Source organism: Lagenorhynchus albirostris, chromosome 19 (genome assembly GCF_949774975.1).
Source record: "Lagenorhynchus albirostris chromosome 19, mLagAlb1.1, whole genome shotgun sequence".
In the NCBI taxonomy this organism is placed as follows: domain Eukaryota; kingdom Metazoa; phylum Chordata; class Mammalia; order Artiodactyla; family Delphinidae; genus Lagenorhynchus; species Lagenorhynchus albirostris.
The window spans coordinates 21,125,943-21,151,091 of NC_083113.1; the positions used below are offsets into that span (position 1 = coordinate 21,125,943).

General features: G+C 50.2%; 1 protein-coding gene across 1 annotated transcript in view; it reads right to left on the minus strand.

Annotated features, from left to right (window-relative positions):
* The window catches only part of ZNF536 (zinc finger protein 536), a 229,474-nt gene extending 214,917 nt beyond the window's left edge, over positions 1–14,557 (minus strand). The window contains exon 1 of the mRNA XM_060130858.1: positions 12,385–14,557. Coding sequence (XP_059986841.1) covers positions 12,385–14,557 — 2,173 coding nt within the window. The remainder of the gene's footprint in view (positions 1–12,384) is intronic.
* Between the last annotated feature and the right edge of the window lie 10,592 nt (positions 14,558–25,149).

Genomic DNA, 25,149 nt, shown 5'->3' on the forward strand with positions numbered 1-25,149 from the left:
ACTCGCACACCAAGTCATGTCCCAACACAGACAACAGACATTCAGACACACGCTAGCCTCCCGACATACACACACAGTCACAACTGCGTGTTGAATGCTCTATTCCCAGAAGCTAGGGTCAATTTGAACCTGCTAAACCCCCTACACCCACGACAGCAGACTCAGCCCCCCAGCTGATCCCGGGTCCTCCCCTGGGACCACCCTAGGTGGGTCCAGGGCACAGTGACAGCCCAGAGCATTCGGCTCAGCGCGGCCAGTGCAAAGTGGCCGCTTGGTTCAGTTTTTAGTGCCACCAGGAGCGACAACAAAGAACCCGGCAGCCCCTCCTCTGGAAGGCTTCCCAGATGACAACTCTGCCTCCTAATTTACACCTCGGAGGACGGTGCTGACCAGGAAGGAGGAAGAGAGGAGCCTCTGCTCTTTCTCTTCATCTACCTGTGGGGGCTTCCCCGCTCCTCTCTGGAGAGAGTCGGTGGCTGGAGAGAGCTGAGAGCTGGCACCAGCCCTGTGCCTCCGCCTCCTGCCCTGTTCTCTGGCCCACCACCCACACCCAGGCCACCTTCCAACACTGGCCTGCGCAGGAGAGCACGGAGACAGAAACGGGACCGGCAGAGCGTGGTACAGCTGGGAGGGATGGGGGAACTGAGATTCGGACAAGCTGCACAGGAAGAGAGCTGGGTCCTCTGCACCAGGCCCTGCTCCTGGGGCCCCATCCTCTCTGTCACCCTGGGGACACGGCCGCCAGACACTTGTGACTTGCTACACATGTGACCTTGAGTAGAGGTTAGGGGATCCCTGAAACCGCAGCTCTGGGGAGTCACTTTAAGCCTAAGTGTGCAGCTTCGGGCCGGGTCCCAGTCGATCCTCAGCAGAGCTCAGCAAGCGCGGGGCCACCTCCTTCCTTGCTTCTTTTCTGGAAAAGATGCGAGGACAACCTCCCCCGAGACACAAAGAGAGGGAAGGAGCACTTATCTGAGCTTCCCAGAGCCTGTCCTAACAGGGCTGATCCCGGCCAGTGTGGAGCGGGAGATGGGGCTGGCGAGCAGGGCTTCTGCTTTTGGCTGCATTCACCCCATCCCCAGCACGACCCAACAGTGGAACTAAAAGGCCAGAGGTCAGACAGACGTGGCTAGAATCTCAGCTCCACCACTTCCTAGCTTTGGAACTCAATACAGTTTCCACGGCTGTTGACATCCTCTCCTCCGGCAGACTGCAGGCTCTAGGACACGGAAGCACAGAGAGGCTAAGGAGCCCTTGCTGGGTCTCACAGCTCCTGAGGGCCAGCACTGGAGCCCTCCACCATGACCGTGACGCTCTCCACTTCCTGCAGCCCTGCCAAGTCCGCCCCGAGGTGGGGAAGAGCAAACCCTGAACAGCACTGAGTGAGGGGCCCTGGCGGTGCCCCTCCGGTGGCAGGACCCTGTCTCCAGGGCATGCAGGCCCCAGACAGGGATAGCCGGTGGGAAGGGGCCCGGTGGGAAAGGAGCTAAAAGAGGGTCTTCCCAGCCCCACCGGGCACACCGGGCCCCTCAGAGATAACACGACCTCACTGCCTGCTCGAGGCTCAAACACAGATAGACAAGAAGTTCCCAAATCCTTAGAATCGACAAACCCTAGTTCTCTGCTCAGTGGACCAGGCCCTTGAAAGTTACCCCCAGGCCGTGGAAACATTTGGGAAGGGAGAGGAGAGGAGGGGAAAAGCAAGATGAAAAGGGTCTCTGAGTCTCCTAGACTTCCCCACCCCCACCTCCCAGGCCCCGGGTAGGGCAGTGAGCTGCCCAAATAGCCCAGCAGGGTGGGTAAAGCCGGACTGTGTGTGGAGGTCAAGCTCTGGCTGAAGTATGTGCTCTGCCCGGAGCCGTTTCTTAAACATTAGAAAATGCACTTGTCTCTGGCTTATGATTATGACGTTTTCATTCACAGAAAATAAAGGGCAATTGAGGTCTGATATGTACCAGAAGAAATTGTTCCCACACATTCTCGTAGTGAGTCTGTATTTAGTTCATGACCCATCATCCAAGAAGAAAACTGGCACTGTCTGCAGTGCCCACCATCCTCTACTGATGCCGGACATTCTGACATATGAGGTGGGTACAGCCCTGCCCCCCCTCCCCCGACCCCCAGTGACTCACCTGATCCTCTGTGGGACAGGTATGGACAGTTCTGAAGTCAGGTTAGTTTGGGTAAAATGCAGAGAGCCTCTTTCCCAATGTACATCCGACAAGCTCTCACAGGCTCTACCTGCAGGGTCCGAACAGGAGTCCACACTCTACCTGACACCCGACTTGTGCCCTCCCCCTGCCCAGGAACCACTGGCGACAATGACAGGGTGGTCAGGGCAGGTGAGCTGGAGCCGGGGGCCTGCCCCTCACTCCCTGGTGTGGAGCTCCACCCTGCCTCTTCCTGCCGCCCCCCTCAAGGCTGGCCCCTGGTGTGGGGTGACCAGCTGCCAGGACGTACATGCCACAAAGCTGCGAGCCCCGACAAGCTCCCATCTGGCCCCCTTCTTGGCCTGAGGGGTCGTCCTCAAAAGCAGTTGGACTCTCCCCAGGGCCTCTTCTGCAGCAAGAAAGTGATTTCAACTCCAGTTCACAGCCAGGGAGAGAGAGGACAGCCAGCCGCAGTGGCTGAGCTGGGGGTGCTTCCCCCAGAAGTCACTGAATTGGCTAGATTCCACAATGGAAAGAGTTACCTGCCACAAGAGCTACTGAGGTGACTGAGGAGGTCCCGTCACCCTTTCAGGTCCCTTGGGACCAAATGTGGACGCCAAGGCAAGTGCGTCTTCTCCAGCCCTAGGGCGGCCCTCCCGTGCATCGACCCCTCTTGTGAAGGACTTGTCCCGGCTCCCAGGCTCCGGGTCTCTGGGCACTGCTACCTATCCCTATCATCCTTGAATCTCCAGCATCTTGCACATTGCTCGGTGTTCAGAACCTACTTAATAAGCATTTTGTCCTTGAATGAAAAAATGAACTAATGAATTAACAAATGAATGAATTTATGAATGAACAAATGAGTCACAGAGCTGCTTGGTGACAGGGAACTACCTTGAGGGAGACAGATTTCAATATAACCTTACGAGGAACTTTCTCAGTAAAATCTCCAGCACCGCAAGAAATGGCCTCAAGACGCAGCACCCTCCTGGGTAATACACATCTGCAGCTCCAGGGTTGCCAGCCTGTGACCTGAGATTCCATGTCTAGGAGTTCCACTTAGGGAAATAATTGTGCAGATGATCAGAAAGATTTAGGTGCAGAAATGAAAAAATGGAAACAAGTTTTCTACTACGCTCAGTAGCACTAGAGGCAGATTTTTCCCTTTGCTTCTCCATATTTCTAATATTTCCTCGAGGAACATACTATGTGTATGAAGCTTTTACAAAAGGACAGCTATTACTACAAACCAGGAGTGTGCAAAGGATAGCCCATGGGACAAATCCTTCTGTCACCTGTTTTTGTAAATAAAGTTTTATTGGAAACCATCAAGCCCTTTCATTTATGGCAGAATCAAGTAGTTACAGAGGAGCCCACATGTCCTGCAACACCTAAATTATTTCTTGTCTGGTCCTTTACAGAAAAAGTTTGTTGATCCTTGTGTTGAATAGTCAATGGAAAAAAAATATGTGACATATATTTAAGTAAAAACTATATCATATAGAAGACTGTGCATGCAGTATGGTCCTTTTTTGTGAAATACATCTTCAAGTGCACAAAAAGGACTGGGAAGGAATGGACTAAAATGTCTGCAGTGGTTATCTCTGAGTGGTAAGGGCACATATATTTAAAAATTATTTTTATTTGTATTTATCTGTATTTTCTCAATGTCTAAGATGAACAAGAATTAATGTAGGAGAAAAATAACAATAATGTCATTAAACAACAAAAATAGCAACAAAGAAGTCAGTAAATGTCCCTCTAGAAGGAGACCAAGCGGTAAGGGTTTGAAGGTCACTCATACAGGACATTTCAGAGGTGGTCAGGCCCCAGCTGCCAAGGCTCCCCCCACTCAGGGACTATTTTATGTCACACAGCAACTTTGCTGATGGATCACTACAATTTTTCAAGGCAAATTACTTAAAAAAAAACAACCCTAAAACACTTATTTTCGCAACAAATTTAACAGAATATATTTAGCAATAAAGAGAAACATGTATCTGTCTTGGTCTTCAAGGAAACAACCACTGCACACATTTTACATTGAACTAAACATAAGCAAGTTGGAAATTTTCCAAAATACCTCTCAAGATGATTGAAGACAACCAAGGGTGTCCGAAAACCACGAAGACAACCACTGAGTTAAGAGTTTCGGGACATTACTGTAATGAAGAGACAAGAGCGCCACGGAGGGGACCTGTTTCATCGTACATCAAAAGCCTTTGGAACTGAGGTCAAACCAGAGGAAAGAAACTGGTGTCCGCCTAAGTTCCAGCCCAGCAAGGCACCTCCCAGGGGAGAGAATGGATCCTCTGCGGCATCCTCTAACCCCAAGGCCCAGAGTAAAACATCACTGTCTCCCCAGGGTGTGCCCTGCTCCCGGCAAAAGCTGAAACATGACCCCACCCTTTGAAAGCAAGTTACGAGGTAGAGAAAGCCAAGAGCACCCACTACCCACTTCCTCCTGCCAGCACCTGGCTGGGCACCCCCAAGAGGAGGGCCGGACCAGCCAGGGAGTCAGCTTGTGCTGTGCCTCCCACAACTCTCAGACACATGCCACATGTCACACAAAACCCCAAGGCTCACAGCAACAAAGAGGTGGGTCCCCCAAGAAGCCAGGCCCTGGACAACTTTCCCTTGGTGGGAAAAGAAAACAGGCCCGGGCACGTGAATTCCACCCACCGCTGCCCCTGCGCACAGCACGGCTCCCTTAGTGCCTTGGCCCACCCATCAGGTCGCCGTAGGGAGTGTTCAGGCATGCACCGTTTTGGAGTTCTGCAGCCTTTTTTTAAGATGTGGATCAGGGAGAGGATGGTGGCAAATCTCTGTGCTTAGCTCGGCCCTGTTTGTCACCAGCCAGGCCACCCAGTTCCCCCTCTTGCCTCCCAGCACATATTAGAGGCACAATATTCATTTCTTACATTATGTTAACAAGCCCCATTATTACAGGGTTGTCTCGGTAACTAACCAGGACAGTCTTGGCTGGCTCCACACCTTTGCACCCACAGCATACCAGGACTTAGGTGAAAACAGTAAGTAAAATGCAATACAAAATAAATAAATGGAAATACAGCCCCAGGAAATTGAGTGCTCTCCTGACAAAGAAAAGCTACACCAGATCTGGCTCAGAATTAAGTGGAGAAGCCCAGCAGAGAGAAAAGCCACGTGCACACCGAGGAGGATCTGCTTTAGCGACACAGCTCCCAGGGGACCCCCGAGCCCTGCTCAGGTGCCTCGCCACTCAGGTTTTGCCCAAGAAAAAAAGGCCCAAAACTCTGCCCAAGACCTGCTCCCCTGAGCTCTTTAGGGAGGGCTCACGGCTTCCTGAGAAGGGCTTTCCAGATGGCGCCTGGTGGCAGTAGTGCCAAACTCCACAGCTTAAGTAAATGTTGCCGTCGCCCCGTCCTGCCAGGAAAAGGCATGGGGGACCCAAGGCTCCTCTCAGCTGCTGTGACGCTTGCTTCCTGGAGAGAACAGAGAGCCCCCCACCACCTGCCCCGCACCCTGCTGGGGAGCCCCCTTTCCTCAAGCATTTGCGATCCTCACTGCACCCCCTCGTTCCTCCTCAACACGCCAGCCCGGCCCCCACAGGCGGTGGAGGCGCTGTCACGTGCTGAAAGAGGAGAGGGAGGTGAGGAACCCAGAAGGGTGGCAAGAAGGCCCAAGAGTCACAGGTGGCAAAGGTTCCAGCCCAATCACCACGAATTTGGGGACGTTTACACAAATCCAGTCTCCTGATCTCTGCAGGTGTTTCTCCACCCCTACCATCAACGCCGCAAAATAGCTCGACAGTTATGGGAGTTAGGGCTCACGCCTCTTCCAACCTCACGTGCTCAGAACGCTGCAAAGTTCTTCCCACATGGATCTGTCCCGGGTCTCCCTCTGCTCTCCATCTCAACATCCCCAAGTATCCCAGCGGTCTCCCCCTAGAATCCAGGGGAATCTTGAAGGCCAGTAAAACAGGAGGCTTGTTGAAGCTTGTCCCTGTTTCCACCCCTGAGACAAGGGCCACCTACTAGAACTTAACCCTCTCAGGAGTGTGCTTCTTATAAGGGGGCACAGAGCTCCATGCCAGTGAAGGGATTCGAAGGCACAAGCAGCCTGACGGAGAAGGGGTCTGGTGAACCCAAGCTGCCCTGCAAACAGAGGCTGTCCCTGCTCTGCAGCAGCGGCCGCTGGCAGTACTGACATATTGGGCCTACGTTCCCAGGTACCGAATGGCATAGCAAGAGAGTGGGTGGATGAAAGGTGGCTCATGACACCTGCTTTTGACCAACAAGCAGAGGCCACACTGTGGCCATTTGCAAAGCAAACTGCTAATTCCAGCCCCAACACACCCGAGGTGGTGGCCAGGACCTGAGCCCGAACCTCCCATTCCAGTTAATGGCAATCACGCAGCTAACGCTTCATGCTCCATTTTGAAAACTGACCGCTTAATTCTTAGCCTCATTGTAACCTGTCCTTAGCTAATCCGTGTTTTTCTTATTACCATTCAATTTAGATTTCAATGAACGTTTGTTCCTTGTGTTAACAGGAGTACAGAAGGAGCACACAGTGGGCATCTAGGGCTCCCTGAGCTCTCCGGGCAGGAGCGCAGCATCCGTAGGAGCACAGGAAGGACGTGAAGGTGGGCAGAGTGGGGCTAGACTAAAGCAGGGCTCCAGTGACCCTGCAGCAGGAATCCATCGCTCAGACAGAAGACGGTGTCCTGGTAATCTGGGAATCCCCAGGAACGTAGAGGAAAGAGGCTTCGCTTCTGGGATCTCGTGTCACACATCTTTTATATCACACTCCCAGTCTGAGGACTTTCAGAGCCAGAACGATTTCTCTCTTTCTGAAACGCTAAGTGACAGCACCATCGGGCAGCCCCGTGGAAGTGGGCTTTACAGCTCCGCGCAAAGGGGTGAGAGAGACAGCCAAGGCCCCAGAGTGGCACTGAGTGTTCCCAGGCACAAGACAATCAAAGGGCACAGGCTAACGGGACGTTTATAAAAAGGAGCTGCTGTCAGGCATCCGACCCCCACACGGGAGGACGGTGAGGTGAATCAGCATCTGAGGGCTACTGTTCCCCAGCTCCAGCACCATGCCTGGTGGGCGGACCGCCCCCAGATCCAGCGGAAAGGTGGGAGACCAGAGGGAACCCACCTGGACCCCTGACCTCTGCCCCACTGGACACGCCCCAGGAGCCAGGCTGAATCTGGCCAGCCTATTAGCCCAGGCGGGGCCAGCTCCCAGGAGGCAGGGCCAGCCAGCATCTGCCCAGGCAGGGCTTCAGCACACACAGCCGAGCCTCCGTAAATCTCCACAAACACGGTGGCTGCCTGCACACACTTCCACATCGGGACGGAAAGGCTGCATATGGCGCTCAGTTTTAACAGCTGAGCTTTAAAAAAGTGCAGCTTTTCATCTCACTGAACCAGCTCCCAAATTAAAGGGTGGGGGAGGGAGAGAGAGGGGGAAGGAAAAAGGGGAAGCCAGAGTGGGCAGCGGGAACCTTCCATGCTAAATTTGATTTACAAGGAATTTCAGACTAGTATCCGCTCAAAATTTTCCCCCTGGAAAATGAAATAATGTTCCCTGTTTGTCATCCCCAAGTTTACTAATTTCAAGTTTTTAATTTCATCTTTTAAAAAATAATTTGTTTTTCTTTCTTCTGTTTTTAATAAAAAATGAAGGAGTCTATCAATGAGGAAATCACTCACATGCCTTAGATTGGGTTAACGATTTTTAAGTAAATTTTAAATGGGATTCTTGTTTTCCAAAGTTCTGCTCAGCAAAGAGATTAGTGGCCACAATGCCCAGAGGGCGTCCCCTGGTCCTTTTAATTCCCTGCCTGGAGGTGGAAGGTGCTGGGAGAGGAACGGGAAGGAGAAGCCTGATAGGGCAGTTTTCCTGGAATTGCCTGGAAACTTTTACTTTCTGTTTCCTCTGCTGATAATGACTGTCTTCGGCTCTGCAGCCAGCTCCCCTCTCTCCCTCCCAGCCCCCTGTTGCTGCATGCCATCCCCAAGCTCCAGTATAAAGTTTGGCTTTTGCAGCAGGAAGCAGCTGGGCCAAGCAACCAGCGAATGATAATGACCTCAGAAATCTGCTGTTCGCTCGGCAACAATAGGGTGCTCAGTCTACTGGAAAATTGTGTTCATCAGCTAACTCTGCTCAGTTACTAATTGACATTGCCAAATATTTTAAGAACAATTGGAATGCACAAGCAAAAAAAAAAAAAAAAAAAAAAAAAGAAGATCTTAATCCTCAGACTTAAATTTTTTCTTTTTCTTTTTTTCCCTTCTTTTGGGTGCCCGGATTTGTTTGTGCAGAGCAGGCAGTGGTTATCATGAATGGGGGCAGGGAGGAGGAGCCACATGAGAAAAAGAGGTGGAAAAGAAAGAAAATCTATCATATCACTAGACACCCGATGTAAATGCAAGGCAGCCCTGGATAAAGGCCTTTGATGCTGTGGTCAATGGGCCAGCACAGGATGGAGACCCAGCATTTCAGGAATGCAGCTCAGGCAACAAAAGAAGACCCCGCAAGGCTTCCAGCCCAGCTGATCAAATAATCCTTGTCCATCTCAAAATATTATACCAGAAGTAGCAGGGGTTAACAATATTTTCATCTTTGCGTCTGTTCCTGGCTTTCCGTTGATCATGTAACTTAGCCGACTTTAATGAACAGAGGGTCAACACATTCAATTACCCCTTTCCCACCATCAACACTTCAATTAGCCCCTCTCCAAAATTATGGGGAATGCAGAAGGTAACTGCCCTGTTGGATATAATGAACAGTATCGCTTCTTAGTACGTTAAGTTTTAATCATTCTGACCGTGATTTCCAAAGCAAAATCTAAAGAAACAGAACTTTGGTCGTCTTCTGACTCAGGGTAAAGCTCGAATTGGAGCACAGTCTTAGACGAGGTTTTAGGGAAAGATGCAGAGATTAATGCCATCGGAGCATTTGCACGCAAGCCAGAAATGAGGGAGCATCAAAACAGCTGCCCCACTTTCTAAATGTCATAAAAGAGTAAAATTTATAAGCTGCTGCTTTCCAAATAGTTTCCCTTTGCATTGTACACGGAGGAAGAAATGACATCTACTATGGTGTGAAATTATTGGTAAGTCAAATCAACAACAACAACAAATATAAAACAAAGGGGAAAGATGGGGAAGTGATCTGTATGACTGGTCTTGTCCATTTTCTGTTAGAAAATATGACCTCTCAATTTGTCAAAGGTCCTAGTTTTCACAGTTGATCTTAAGCTTGGTTCTCAGCAGTTTGGAGAGCCAAAGAACAAACACATTTTCTGGTTCACTGGAATCATTTTCACATGTTCACTGATTCAAACATTCTTTTGCTCACATAACAAACAGCTGCATCCCACATTAGCCTAGCCAGTGACAGTCGCCCATCTCGGCAATAACTGTTTGATTGCAAACTTGACCCCTTCTTCGTCTCGGTCTGAGCAAGACATTTTTAAACAGCCACTCCGTTCCAATCCTCCTTTGCAAAGAATTACATCTGATAACAAAGGACGTCTCTGCCACTCATTGTAAGCCTTCTTCTGGAGATCTGTTCTAAGAGGCTCTCTGTAAAAAGGTTTTTTATGATGAATTCAGAACTACTATCATGTTAAGAGCAGCGATTTATAAAGAAGAATTCATTGGTTAAGATCTGAAAAAATAGTTTCTCAGGCCCTACTGACCCAGTTTTCAACAAAAAAAGAATCAAGCGATGCAAATTAAGTTTTAAGACATTGTTATGCAGTCTGAGAAATTTGTAAAACCGTGTTTTTGCAGTTATTTCTTAATAGAAGCCTTAATAAGTACTTCTTTCTTTACTTAAGGGCTTAAAGATTGTTTTTTTCTCCCCTTCACCTTGCAGGTTTCTCTCTAACAGGTAATAATAAAATACCTATTGTGTCAAGATTTTTATTTAAATGCTTATTTTAATCACACTTTATACAAGTCAGACTTGTTGAAATAAGAGGGAAGACTAACCCGATTTGGTTAAGGGTCCTAATCCCAGGAAAACCTGAATGGCCCAGGCGTGCGGCTGATTTGGGCTGCATATTGGTATGCCATCAATTTTCCTACTTAGTCAGAAAATTATGGAAGTGTCTAATTTGAATATGAAGAAAACAAAGAAGTCAACCAGAAATGAAAGAATCTGTATTCACAATTGTACGATACTTCAATGAGGGAAATAAAAGTGAGAAGATAACTGCAATTCAAGTATAATTCTCCTTTGAGTCCCAATCCCGGTTGGTTCTTTTAGGCAAAAATGGGCTTTTTTCAACTGAGTATTTAGAGATATGGAAACAACAGAGATAGGAATAGCATGAGGCTATCACTTGGCCAGAAGGTGAGAAAAACACGGTAAACACGTCATTATTAGAGCCGAACATTTGGTGTCGGAATACTCTGCTGAGACCTTTTCATTTCAGCAGGGCTGGGAGAGGGAGGAAAATCTGTCAGTGTTAACTCCACGTCACTCCAAAAACTTAGGAAAGCCAGTATGCGCTCTGCTTTCTGCCCCAGAAAGGTCCCACATCCCCAAAACCGTGAGATGACACTCCGCAGGGAGAGGGGACCTCCTCACAGGAGGCCAGAAGTAATCCCTCCTGACAGTAGGACACCTGGCACTTTGCTGCCTTGGTGCACAAAGATCATCTCAGAATCCCCGCCGTCAGGCAGTGACACTGGAAAACCCTTCCCTTGCAAGTTTTGGGCGGTGGTCACTCCAGGCAGTGTGGCCTAGCCCTCCGTGGTGCTGGAGTTCCTCATTAAGCTCTTCCAGAGCGTCACTGAAGTGAATTGCAAACAAGGCTAGGACTCCAGGTGGAGACAGTGTGTTTCATGGGTGTTTAAGCAGCGGCATTAAGTGCTATCGGAATCTTTGGAATGTGCAGTGCAGATTTATGTGTCTTAACAATTCTTTACTGGTTTGTAATAAGCCACCAGACTCACACTTTATTTTAATACTCATTTTGTCCTGGAAGAAGGGTACACTGAAGCATGACAATAACAACACAACTAAGCTGGCATCTACTTAATAAGTGTGGTGGTGAATTGCCTCTAATACTGAAATATTTATTGAAACTGAGAAGGGAAAAAAAAAGAAAAGGGGAAAAAAACTTTTAAAAAATTACCCTCAACAGTGTGCTGCCACATCTTTAACAGTGGGCAATGCAGTGCCTTGAGGTGCCTCAAACTGTCTTTCATTTTCTAGACTTAATGGCTGATTGCAGAAATCAATGTTGCCATTAGTAACAGGGTATTTGTTATGGCATGATTTCCTCTGTTGTTAGGCTGCAGAATGATTACAGTATTAGCGAGATGCTTTCTTTATAAAGGGCTAGAGATATAACTTTCAATTTACTGTCCATTAGTAAGGGGCTTTGGAAATATGAAGGCAACAAGCTTACCTGCTGTTAGGTAGTGATTTTAATTTAGCTGTCTTAGGCTAGTGAGTTTTTTTTTTCTTTCTTTCTTTCTTTTTTTTTTTTTTCCTCAAACTGGGCCAGGAAGCTTCAGCATTTCACAGACATTTTGATGACAGATTTTCTGCTTTGCTATTTTAGACCCCAAAGCTGTATCGCCCGTGTAACACAGTACAATTTAAGACATGAAGTCGCGCATCTGTGTTTCAAACCTCTGTGCTTCTCCAAACCATCAGAGGAGAATGGTGTGGTTCTTCAGGTTAGAGGCACCTGAGCCAAGCTGTACTTTTGAAAGGGGGCCAGAGAGAGGTTTGGTCTAGGGAGAGGCAGTGAGGGGCCCAAATGACAGAATTATGGGCATACACTTGTGGGGAGAGACGGTGAGGGTCTGAACTTACACATTCACATCCACGGATGGAGCCAAACAGCAGCTCCCGGGTTCCAGGGGTGATGGTGGACGGGGGTCAGGGCATGAAATGGGGCCAGGTAATCACAGGGGAGGGTAGGCTATCCCAGCTGGCAAACATAACAACCGGCCATCTCCACCACACGGGAGGAGGATCAGCCTACTCTCCTGGTGGCCAGTGTTCAAGGGAAGGTCAAAGAGTTGAAAAGATAGCCTTCCCTTGAGGCGGGGCAGACAGGCAAGGTCCACTTACAGCACAAAGCCACGGTGAACTCAGAGCTGACTCTGAAGGGCAGCGAGGACCCTTCCCCACAGAGGCTGGTGCAGAACCAGGCCCCGGGGCAGGGAGGGCCCTTGCGCCAGCCACCGCTCCCCCATCTCCCCTGGCAACCTACCTGAGGAGGACGGCGAGGAGGGGTGTGGGCTGTCCTCCTGGGCGCTCCCGGTCTGCGAGAGCCCGCCTCCGACCCCGCTCTCCTCAGTGACGTTGGAGGAGCCGGGCGTGGTGGAGCGGCTCACCGACTGGGACTCCTGGTCACTGCCCGAGCCGCGCCGCTCATCGGGGCCCCCGTGCAGCCCGTCCTCGTCGCCCTTGCGGTCCCGCTTGTGGACGCGGGAGTGCACGACCACCTGGTGGTAGGTGCGGAACACTCGGCCACAGTCCGGGCACTCGGTGGGCTTCTCCTTCAGACTCCCGGGACCCTGCAGGTTGTACTCGAGAGCCTGGTGCAGCCCATGTGACAAAAAATCCCGACTGCCTTCCAAAGGGTCGAGCGTATTTGGCAGGTCTCTCTGATTGCCCGCTTTAGTGCTGTGAACCAAATCAGCAGGCATTTTCTGCTTGGAGCCATCTGCTCCCACTAACACGTACTCCCGCTTCTCCTTATCAAACAGAACTCCGGCGTTCGCCAAGGTGTCTTCGTGGTTGCGCTGTAGCTGGTGCTCTTTAGACAAGAAGCCGTGCTCCATGGCCATGCCCCTGGCCATGAGCTGCCACGCCTGGTAGCTGTTCACGGGGTCCATCTCGGCAGCTTTCGCCGCTGCCTGCAACCGCTCGATGCAGCTGGATTTCAACGGTGGCACAAGGTTGAGGCATCCCAGGAGGGAGTGCTTGTCACCCTCGGGGACGCCATGGGCCATGCTGGAGATGGGGGTCAGCAGCTTCCCCACAACCTCCTTCTCCTTCACGGGCATCTCGCCTTTGCCGTAGAGCTGGCTGGGCTCGCTCAGGCTGGCTTTGTCGGCAGCCATGAATGAGCCGCTCTGCAGGCAGGAGAGGTACCTGGAGTACAGGTTGGCGTGGGCCTCTTGGGACATGCCGCCCATGGGCACAGGCACCTCGGCGTCGCTAGGGGACTTGTTCTTCACTGACAGCTTGTTGAGGTGGACCTTCATGTGGTTCTTCAGGAACCAGGGCTCTTTGAAGCGCCGGCCGCAGATCTGGCAGCAGTGCTCGAAGGAGTCTTTGTGCTTCCGCATGTGGCCCTTCAGGAACCACGCCTGGCTGAACACCTGTCCGCAAACCTCACAGCGGAACTCGTTGGCCGACTGCTCCCCGCCGCCGTTGGGGCCCTGGCCCTGGGCCGACTCAGCCGTGATGTGGGCCTTCTCCACGTGGCTGATGAGCTCCTCCTCTTGCGAGGCAGCGAAGTCGCACAGCGTGCACTTGTAGGGCTTGTGTAGGATGCGGATGTGGCGGTCCAGCTCCTCCCTCTTCTTGAACTTGCCCTTGCAGAAGGTGCAGCGGAAGCCAGCGGCGGGGGTCGCTGAGTCCTCCTGCACACTGGCCGGCTTGGGCGAGGGCACCGGGTTGGCCACGTCGGGCACGCTGTGGTTGGTGGGCAGGGCCAGGTTGCAGGCGGCCAGCGGGGTCTGCTGGGCGTGCGGCAGGGGCTTCAAGTCCGGCCGGGGCTGCAGCAGGCTGCTCTTCATCTGCTTGTCCCGCAGGATGGCCCTCTCCTCCAGCTCGTGCAGCAGGCGGTTCTCCTCGCGCACCCGCCCGCGCCCCTTCCCCAGGTTGCCCAGCTTGTGGGTCCGCAGGTGAATCTTGAGGTTCCCTTTCTGTGCCGCCCGGTGGTCGCAGTACGGGCACTTGAAGGGCTTCTCGCCGGTGTGAGTGCGCATGTGCAGGGAGAGGATGCTGTTGAAGCGGAAACGTTTGCCGCACAAAGGGCACGGGTACTTGCGGTTTTTGCGGGCGTCGTCCTCGATATCGCTCATCTGGGACATGATGCCCAGGTTCTGCCCGTTGAGGAACTGCTGCAGGTCCACCCGCCCATTGAGGCTGGTGTCCACATCCCGGCCCAGCTGGTTGGCCAGGAGCGCCATCTGACTGCCCATGGGCTGGCCACTCATGGGCACGTGGGCCTTCTCGTCGAGGGGAACCGGGGTCTTCTCCTCTGGGTTGGGCCGTGGATGCAGCTCGGGGAAAGCATGGCTGAGCTGGGAGGTGATCTGGTGCAACTTCTGACTCATGGCATACTGGCCGTTGAGGACGGGGCTGCTCAGATGGGGCTCAGCTTCCGGTGCCGCCGAGGACACTCCAAGGCACAGACTGGCTTCTTCCATCCCTAAAAATAAAAAGAGAGTTCAGATCTGTGCCAGGTACCGTGGCGCAGCGAATCAACAGCATCAGCTGGTGGGGAATTTGCATTTCATGCCTTACCTACACAGAATAATGCTAAGGAATTATAGTCAAAAACAATAATAAAAAAATGAATTATTAAATGCCAATTATGCAATATGGCACTGCTCCTCCAATTTGTTTTGGCGATAGATCGTCTTCCTTGTATTTTCTATTTACAGACTGCAATTATTCATTCACATTTAAATTATTAATGTTTTACCACTTTCAACACCTAATAACAAATCAAGGGTCTACGTGTTAAACTTTTCCTCCTCTACCCCCTTGTAGCACCTGCACCTGTTGGTCCAGTTCAAAGTTTGCCATAGAGCAGAATGGCTTTAACTGCAAGACCAAACTGACTCACTTGGAACTTTTGTTTCTGGTTACTATATTCGATATGTTCGCCAGTCGGAGATGAAAGAGATTATTTTATGATTTGGCAAAAAAAAGAAAAAAAAGAAAAAATCCAACGCAGTGGCACGATATTTACTGGTACATAATAAAACAAGATAATGTTTGGGGAAAAAATAAAGGACAGGCTTTAGAACAATAAAAGGGATTTTGCTTTAGTCAACAAAAAGTGCAGTAATATCTCATTAAGCTGATTAGTATGCTGCTTAGAAACAGTACTAGGTGCTGTAACACATGATTATAATCATAAAAATCCTTCAGTGTTTGCAAGGAAGCATTAACGAGGTATATTAAATTTTAAGGAGACTGCAAGTAGCGGCTTTGCAAACCTCAGAGATTAAGATTTAACCCTTATGTTACGAAACACTGTTATTTTGTCGTTTGGTAACTGTGCCCATCAAAAGAAGTATAAATTACCTCGTGATGGAATTTTAGTGGATTGTTGAGACTGCTCAAATTTGGGTAGGGGGTAAGGACTTACATCACAGAGCGCGCTTTCCCTGTCCTTCAACTGGCATGATATCTGCGGCAGGGACTGTGATTGGGCTTAAAGAGATCTTTTATAGAACTAGATAAAAACCAATTAAAATCCAGGGACGATGCCATAGGAAGTCTCAACCAAGTTTGAGTGTTTTTAATAACTTTCCCAATATACAGTAATGAGTACAAATTGTACCTGCAGTATGTGTTTTGCAGAAAATTAGAACTCAAAGCTGTTTGTTAAACACTAACACTCAAAGCTGGTCTGCATAATTGGCTTTAATAGTCCTCTCTGCCCCTCTCCAGCCTGTGCAGAATGGCTGAAGCCAGGGCATTCGGGGGTGGGGCAGAGGGAACAGCTCCCTCCACATCAGAGCATGTGGGGAGCTCAACTCTGACAGGCAATGAATCCACGCCTGGGCTCCTTCTATTTCTAGATCTTCCTTCCACTTGAAGGAGTCCAAATTTGTTTCCTGCCACTGGAACAGTTATTGCACATCCATCCCCTTTGTATCCCAATGTTTAGATGCGTTGGCCAGCCAGGTGGTCCAGGAGTACCGCTTAACCCCAGCCAGGACTGATTGCTGGGCCAAGCGATTCCTCAGGGGGACCTGTGGGGACAGAGCTCAACGGTGGAGGAAGCACATTCAGCCCCGGTGGGGTCTGCTGCCTGTTGGGCTTCCTGCCAGGCAGACCATGCGTGGATGGAGGGTCTCCGATGGGAGACCTGACTTCCTTGGCAAGAAGACAGAGGCTGTGAGTCTGTCTTGCAAGAGAGGAGAAGAAAAAGACATGATGTTTATTTTCAGGAGTGAGAGAAACTGCAACCATGGTGCAGGGCTGACTGTCCATGAACAACTATACACACTCACACACACATACAGGCACACGGTCACTTGCAGTAAAATAATGTTTCCAATTTCCATCTTTTCTTTTTTTTCTCTGGTGGCAGTCTATACTTAAAAAAAAAAAAAAAGAAACCACTTTGGAGCCTGGTCAGAAAGGAGTAATTTCTCATGGAGATTCTTACATTCATTCAACAAAGTTGCTGAGTTTCCACTGTGTGCCAGGTCCTGTCCTTGGCACTGAAGACGCACTGGTGGACGACAAGACTGTCCAGCCCCAGCACTCATGGCACCCGCTGACCAGCGGGGAGGAGCAGGCCCAGTGTGAGAAGTTGCTGGGGCAGGACTGGGGCCTGGAAGGGCCCTGTCTAGAGCTGTTTCTCCACCTTCAAGCCCCATCCAGCTGCACTGGCTCCTCTCCTGAGCAAACATGGATCATGACCCTGAAGCCACTTGGGAGCGCTCAGAATTCCACCCAAGAGCTCTGAGGAAGTTTGGAAAGTCCAAAGCCAACATGGATGGCCCACTTCCAAAGGCTGCCCGGTTGGCCAGCTCAGAAGACATGAATCCAGGAAGATGGGCTATTTTCAGGTTACTGCTGCTGAGCTGACGCCAGTTCGGCAGGAGGGAGAGGAAGCTGAATGTGCAAATACAGCAAGACTGCAAATCAGGTTGGATGCGCCGCATCAAGTTGAAGACCACCCCCCACCCAGTCACGCCGTGCAGGTAACAACAGCTCAACTTGTCAAATAATGAACATGGGGTGTTTTCAAGTTAGGTTTGGATATGGAATTCTTTTATTATGCTCAAAAAAATTTTTTTCAGAGTCAACAAAGCTTTTTTTAACCCCCTTTAAGCCACCGGTCTTCAGGTGCCATTGTTGAACTCAGCAAGTTCGAGAATGTGCAAAGGCACAGGTGGCTCCTTCCCCCCAAGCAGGTCTCAACTCACATATCCCCTTCTCACAAAGGCCCTCCATGTCCACCTTGTCACAGAAAACTTGATCCCCGCAGCCTCTCTCTACACCATCACCTTACTTTCTTCTTCATGGGACTTACCACTGGGGCAGTTTTCTTGTTGACCCTTTTACAGATGTGCTTTGCTTCCATGCGGGCAGGCTCATGTCTGCCTTGGTCACAGATAAAGCGTCAGGGCCTAGAGCAGAGCTGGCTCATTGTAGGTTCAGGACGTTCTAACTGAATGGATGAGTGAACAGACCCTATAAACACAGCCCATAAAAGAAGGCTAACCTGTAGTAGAACCACTTTCACCCCAACTTCATGGGATTCAAATTCAGCTTTTGCAGAAGTCCTTGAACACCCAACAATCCGAATCTGTCAGAGTCAGAAGGGTCTTGGGTTCCCACCCAGAACCTGGGGGTCCAGAAACAGCCAAGGGAGAGCCACACCCCGACACCAGCTCTTTCAACTATACGTACCCACGGTGGCCATCTGGGCTTGGACCACTTCTGATGGCCCAGCTGCTGGCTCTAGGAGACAGAGAGCAATCAACCCCTTCAGAACTTGATCATCTATCCTGGGATCCGTGGGGGAACCCAGAATTTCAGTAGAGCTAGCCAGCTCACCAGAAGATGCTCTGAGGATTACGGCCCTCAGCCCCTCTAATGAGCCCCAGCAAAGCCTGTGCCGAGCCCCACAGAGAGGCAGGGCCACGCCTGGAGATCATCTCAGAAAGCTCTGTGAGACCTGACACCCTGTGATTCCACGAGTAGGTGCAGGTGCTGCCGTGGGTCAGTCATAACCAATGCCAGCTGCTAGACTCAGAGCAAGGAAGGGGAGTGTGAGTTCCTGGAAAGAGCAAGGGGTAATTGGTGTGCTGTCCCTGGGCCAAAGCAGCCGAGGCAGGACGAGCTGGCCGCAGGCCCGGCTTGGGACTCGCAAAACCTGGGTCGGCCCCAATTTCTCCAGGCTTGACACTTAATTCCTCCGGAATTCATTTACCCCTTATCTCAGTCATTCAGTAAATACTTGCCCGGGGCCTTCCATGTAGCTGCCCTCAAGGGCCTCTGGGTTCAAGGGGCCAGTGCAGGCAAGGCCACCAGTAACAGAGAAGCGATGAAAAGACCCCAGAGAGACTGAATCCAAAGTTTAGAAAAAGAAGAAACCATGGCAGACGAGGTATATAGAGGGGTGTGTGTGTGTGTGTGTGTGTGTGTGTGTGTGTGTGCGCGCGCGCGCGTGTGTGCGCGCACACGCAGAGTATGACCGTGTTGGGGGAGGGGCAGCAATTCCCTAAGTGGAATTCCTCTAGGAAGGAATACAAATGTGTACCCTGGGAAACGAAGGGATCACTTGTCCTACTGTTAAGGGATTGGATCCAACTGCAGCCCAAAGAGCTCAGGGGCTGGGAGGTGGGGCTGCCTGAGGGCGGCTCGGCGTTCTGATGGAAGGTGACATTACTCCTTTTCCCCAGCCCTCCCAGAGCAAGCACAGGGAGAACGCCTTCTCTTTGGGACCACGCTGCTTCCTCACAGGCCTGCGGCGAATGTGTTTCAGTGTCCCTGGCAGGGCCACCTGCCACAGGACACTCGCCTGTCCTGACAAACGGGACAGACATACATACCCACACGCAGCACTGCCCCGAATGGTCACTAATACCTGGGAGCACTTTATTCCGAGTACCCAGCCCATCCTTCATTCCCCAGCGCTGGCTCTGGAGCCATCACCCTGTATTCCAGCAGGTGAAGGATGCACATTAAGAAACCAGGAGCCAGCACAGCGTGGGCCATGACCCGGGGCTTAAGGCCAGCGGGCAGCGGGGACCTTCTGAGGAACCTATACAATAACTCATCTAACCCTCTCACTTAGGTAGGAAAACCCTCAGCACAATCAAAAGCAAGTAAACAAACTACTAAACACTGAGAACAGCTCACTCGGCCTTCAGCTCATGGCCCCAGCCCAAAGCATAGCAGGAAGATCAATAAGCCCTGGCTAACTGATGGAAGGAACAAATGCATTTGTAATTTTCCAAACTGTGAAGAGGCAGCTGGACGTCCTTACTGAGACTGGACAGGGGACACTGTGAACTGTCAAATCTGGTGCGTCATCCCTCCAACATAGAAACACTACACATCCCACCGTAGTCCTGATCTTTCCTGAGCCTAGGGTCATGGTGGGGCACCGGGGCACTCAACCCTACTGTCAATATTGAGGAAGACCCAGGCTTGGGCCCGAGTCCTGGCCGCCATGGCATTCCTCACCGTGCAAATGTGTGGGCCTACCTCTGAACACAGGCAGGGGCCCCAGCTGAAAGCTTCTGAAGGCTAGAGGGTTTCTCCTTGAGCTGTGCAATTCCACATTTCATGAAGAGGGTATTCTCAGCACATGAAACCCGCCATTGGACGCACACATTATCAAAATACATTCTGTCTCCTCACCCCCATCACTGCAGGTACAGTGAGCCATTCAGCTGCCTTTGATGGTGCTAATGGTTATTTTGATTTTGCATTTCTGCCTTCAAGACTATTTATTTCCTGTGATATCAATGACAAAAGTTTTCACTTAACTCTTCCAATAGAGAACCTAATTGTATCCTTCACTCAAAATGAAATTTGAAACTATCAGGACACCAGAAATGCCAGCTGCTACGAGTCTAAATAAATTTTACACAAAAACACAGTTTCATTTTGCTAGCACAGAAAAAAAAGAGTAATCTTATGAATAGCCCAAAAAATATAGATCTTGCCAGTAAGTTGCATGAAGGAGTTTTATCCTTATACCATGAAAAAGAATAGTTAGGAAATAAAATGACTTTCAAAATAACCATTTCAACTGGATTTTAAAATATCAAATATTGTTGTCTAGCCAAGCACAACTAAATATTCCCTTTTTTATCAACGGGGTAAAGGCGCTGCCTCAGAAAACTTGCAGGAGCCCCAAAGCCCCCAGTCGCTGTGCAAGGGGTGGGGCTTAGGTTCACAGCAAGGGCTGCAAACACCACTGTGGGTTTTACCCCAAAATCGTATCACAGAATGCAATTCTGGCAGTAGGTGGACCTGTTTCCTGGGGGCGCAAATGACTCTTGGCCCTTCCCTACGACCCACCTTGCTTTCTTACACTTAGGGTAAGCAGTAATTAAGACAACTTCACTTAGAATACAATGGCTTCTTATTAAATACCATTTTTCCCATTGTTGTAGATCAAACTGTTTAACCAAGGTTGTTATAAGCGTAATATGCTCCTGTTCTGAAATATAGAACACCAGACTACTGAACCTTTTCAGGGTCATTAAACAGCTGTAAACATTATTACAAAAATAAACCCGAGATTTCATGCTTACATTTTGGCCTAGAGCTTCCTATGCTGAGCAAGTACATTTTTTCGTCTCTTACAATCAACGCTGGTGACATTTGGGCATCCAAACAAATTACATCACAAACATTACTGAAGTGGGCAGGATGCTGAGCGGTTTATTTATCAGATGATTAATAGATAAACAGGAGGGCAGCACGGGTGACCTGTTCCGTTTTGACTGATGTGTAGACAACGCTATGAGACAGGGCCAGAAACAGTTAAATCCTTGCTGAATTTATTAATGAAAATATGATATTCGAATAGGGCTGCGGAGTATGGCAACTGTGTAACCAGGAGAGTCAAGTTGGAGAGTATGGTCAAACACCCCAACCTCCCCTTTTGGGTGGAATGTTGGCCAAAAAGTCAGGGTGGTCTCTGCCTCTAAAGGAGAGTGGAACTCAGCTGGGCTGGCTTTGCACATGGTGCCCCCGAAACCCCAGGCAGCTTCCGTATTGTTGGGACAAGAGTTGGAGGACTTAAAAGAAGAAAAGAGAATAAAAAAGTATCCTCTCTTTGAAGACTTTGGATGATTTCAAACTTCTCAAAGGCAAAGAGGTCTCTCCAACGTGTTGGCTTTTGGAAAGGTTGGAGCTGGCCCAGAACTGAAGACAGACAATGAGCACATCAGATGGGAAAGGAAAAACGTCCACAAAGAGTTCTCCTGGTCCTCGACTCGGGGTAGAGCAGACTTCTGGTCTGAGTTCCTGGCTCACTATCTGCCCACCTCACACAAAGCCAGGCAAACAGGGGATGGAATTAGAACAACCTCATGTGGAGTAGTTGTTAAGATTGTGGACTTGTCAGGCAGTGTGGACTCTCAAAAAAATAAAAATAATAACAACAATAATAATTGTCATCATCGCCATCTTCACCTCAGCCCTCAACATCATCACCACCTACATCAGCCACAGAATCCTTATCATCTTCCTCATATTCAGCATCTTCCTCCTCTTCACGGCAGCATCGTGCACCAGCACTGTGCTGGGTACTTACTTCACAACTATCATCTCATTTAGCCTCACACAACCTCGGATGGTAGGTACCATACTAGCCCAATACTAAAAATGAGGAAACTGAGGCTCAGAATATTTAAGCCCCACAAGGTCACATAGCTGGGAAGCCTGACTCCAGAGCCCAAGCAGTACCCGCTGCAGGGGAAGGCTGCCCCCTTGATGTCCACACCATGTTCAGTCTTGCTGGGCTGGATGCTGACAGATGCCACCTCCTTCATTTGCAAAACGTGTGGAAACAAAGGAAGCTTCAGCTTATGGGAAAGCTCAAAGGAGCCAGAGCCCTCACAACCTTGTTTGTCTGGAAGTGGAAACAGACAGTACAGTCCAGAGAAAGCACCCCCGGGGGCTGGCATGATGGGGTGGGTGCCGGAGGGCACTGTGGGGCTAGAAACGCCGTGTCTCTCAATCGCTGGTTGGGGGGAGGGTCACAGAAACATTTAGTTATATCACCTTGTTTTCTTAACATCCGTAGGGGCGGATATTTTATTCCACATGCTCCTGTCCTGTGTCAGGTGGGTTATTCCCCCAACTAGACTGGAGTAAGAGGAGAGAAGGCACTGGAAGGACCACTAATGTGCATCCAATTGCCGTCTCTTCCACTGACATCTGTTTGACCTTGGGCACCTGCCTGAGCCTCAGTTTCTTTTTCTCTAAAATGGACTGGCATTAACTGTCCTACACGCTTCACAGGATTTTGAGAAGGCAAATGGGTTTCTAGGAGAGGGAACATGGCATTTAAATTACAGAGGAATATACCCTGTGCCATAAACTTTCTCAGAAGCCAACCACAGCAGCCTTTGAGATCCAGAAAGGACCTTCAGTGGAGTAAGTGCTGAGCTGAAGGACATAACCAAGGCACAACCGAGGCACATGAAAGTGGTTAATAAAAACTCATTCATTGCCAACTTTCTCGCTGCATCTGTAAAGTGGGCCTCACATCATTCAATAACACTTTTGAATACCTACATCTGGCAAGAAGTATGGCCGATCTAGAGATATACAAGCAAGACCAGGTCCTTGCCTTTGAAGCTGACTCAGGGAAGGGAAACAGATGGACTCAGGGAGACCACAGACCAGGCAGAATCCAGTGCTGAAACGGAGGACTCTACAATGTGCTGTGGGCTGGGTGCGGTGACTAAGGGGTGCAGGGGAGAGAAGGGAAGGAAGACCAGTGAGGATAATGGCTGGAAAGAGCCTGGAACAAGGCAGAGAAGAGGAGGAAGGGTGTGTGGGACAGAGGGGTGAGCTTGTGCAAAATGGGGACTCAGCACAGAATGTTCCAGGGGAAGACGGGAGAAGGTGTGGCCAAGCACAGACTTCAATGTCAATCAGTGGAGCATGGAGTTAATACTTGGGGCAAAACAGGGGCTCAAGAAGCCCCCACCGGAGTTGTCACATAGCACGTATGCCTCACAGCGCTGCTGTGACACATGAGCAGTTTTCTACGGAGTGTGGATCAGAGGAGGTGGAGAAAAATAAAAAGTGAAAGTAAACTCCTGGACCACAAACCAAACATGCGAGGGCCTCACAAACCAAACAGAGAGGGTTCCCCATGCATGAAACGGAAGAGGGCACTTAGAGTTTGGAAGAAGGCATTGGTCTCCCCTCTTCCTCTTTGTAACAGCAAAAAAGTGGAAGAAGGACCACTCCACAAATCCTGGCAGCCCACCCCAGCCTCTCCAAAGGTGGCAGCCCAAATCTACCCTCCATGATCCTTCCTGGTGTTGCCTGCTCCAGGAAGCCTTCCTGGATTTGCTCCAGGCTGGAGGTGATCACTCAGTCCCCAGAGCTCCCATGCAGTTCCTCTGGAACTTGTTAAGACATTCGTGGTGCCTTATTGCAGGGCTATCAGAGGTCACGTTTTCTCTCCTCCTGTGCTGGGGCTTTGTGAGAGCAGGCATCTTATCAGCCCCCTGTCTGTAGCTCCTGGAGGACCCAATCCTACCAAAAGCTGTCCTCTAAGCTTGTGATGATCACAGTGCAGGGGAGGAAGGTGGCTCAGAGTATCACAAAAATGGACATCATTTTGTGAGCCATAGCCCAGGCCTCTCCCCCTGGAATCCAAGCCATCAAGTGGTGTTTCCCTTTCTCCCAGATGGGATGATTTGGGAAGGAAGTGATCCCCTAATCTGCTGTAATTGATTTATCTGAACTGTGTCCACCCCATCAGGGAAAGCAACAAAAACTATATATATATAATCTTTTAGTGACTGCCCTACCTTTAAAATGATATCACAAAACTGAGAAAGATACCAGCAGTTGTCATGAAGTGTATTGATTATTTCTCTCTCGCTGGCTTTCTCTTTTCCTTTTTAAACAGACTTTGTCATGACAAGAAGTTAGATATTTAATCCCCTATTAACCTGCCTTGGCTTCCTGCTCAGCCTCAGCACAGAGCTGCTGCGCCAGAACAAAGCAGGGGTCCTAGACCCCCAGGACGCCCCGCAGAGGGCAGGGTGCTCAGCTATAGCTCACCACCCTTTCACCCCTGATTAAAGCCGTTTACGTCTGAGCCCTTCGGGACTATGATATCGTATCGAACAGTTTATTTTCATTTCACAGAAGCCTCAGATTTGATTCAGTGCAAAACTAAATATAATGTAAAATGCACATATGCAAGAGTGATCAAAGAGGGCCTGACTGAAATATTCATAGAAGCCGGCCCAGGGAGATTTGTTCACAGGGGCACCTGTCGAAGACATAAGCTCAGACGCACATCATCTCCTAAGTACACACAATCATTACTGAGCAAAAATCCAGGTGCACCAGTGGGGCCTCTGCTGCCTGCAACTACGGGGCTCAAGCCAATAGATGGGGCCCAGCCAGGGCCGAGCCAGGGCCTCAGTTCTTTGTGGCCTTTTGAATCCCCAGTTCAGCATCTCCAGCTCCCGTGCAGGTCACCAGGCTGGCCTGGCCTGGCCTCTGCTGGGCCAGACTCCTGGGGGAGGAGGGAAGGCTGGTCCGTGAGCTTCTGACCAAGGGGGCAAGAACACGTACTCGTGGAGACGGGCTGCTGTCCCAGCAATGGGTGTCACCACCATGTGCAGATGGACTCCAGGGACAGACATGAATTTCCAACAGTTCACACCTAAGGAGGGAGCACCCTCTGCCAGCTCTTGTGCAAACCTGTCAGGACTGGGAGACAGGACTCCCTTTTCTGGGCAAGCGGATGAGTGGCCTTGCTGCCCTTTTGTGCATCTCATTCCCTCTGTCTGGTACTCTCCCCCTGCAGTCTCCACTTGTTCCCTGTGCCCTGTCCTCTGCTGGGAGATTAAATGCCACCTCTCCCAGGAGGCCCTCCTTGATGCCCCAGGAGCAGGGCAGAGCCCTTGTGTCTGGTCTCCATAGGGCTCCTCCTGGTTGACTCCTTCCCCTCACAGTGGCCTTCACACTTGGTTGGCTCTGTCTGTATACTTGACCAGAAGCTCCATGAGGGTGACGACCATGACCATCAGCTTCATGGGGTGCCCCC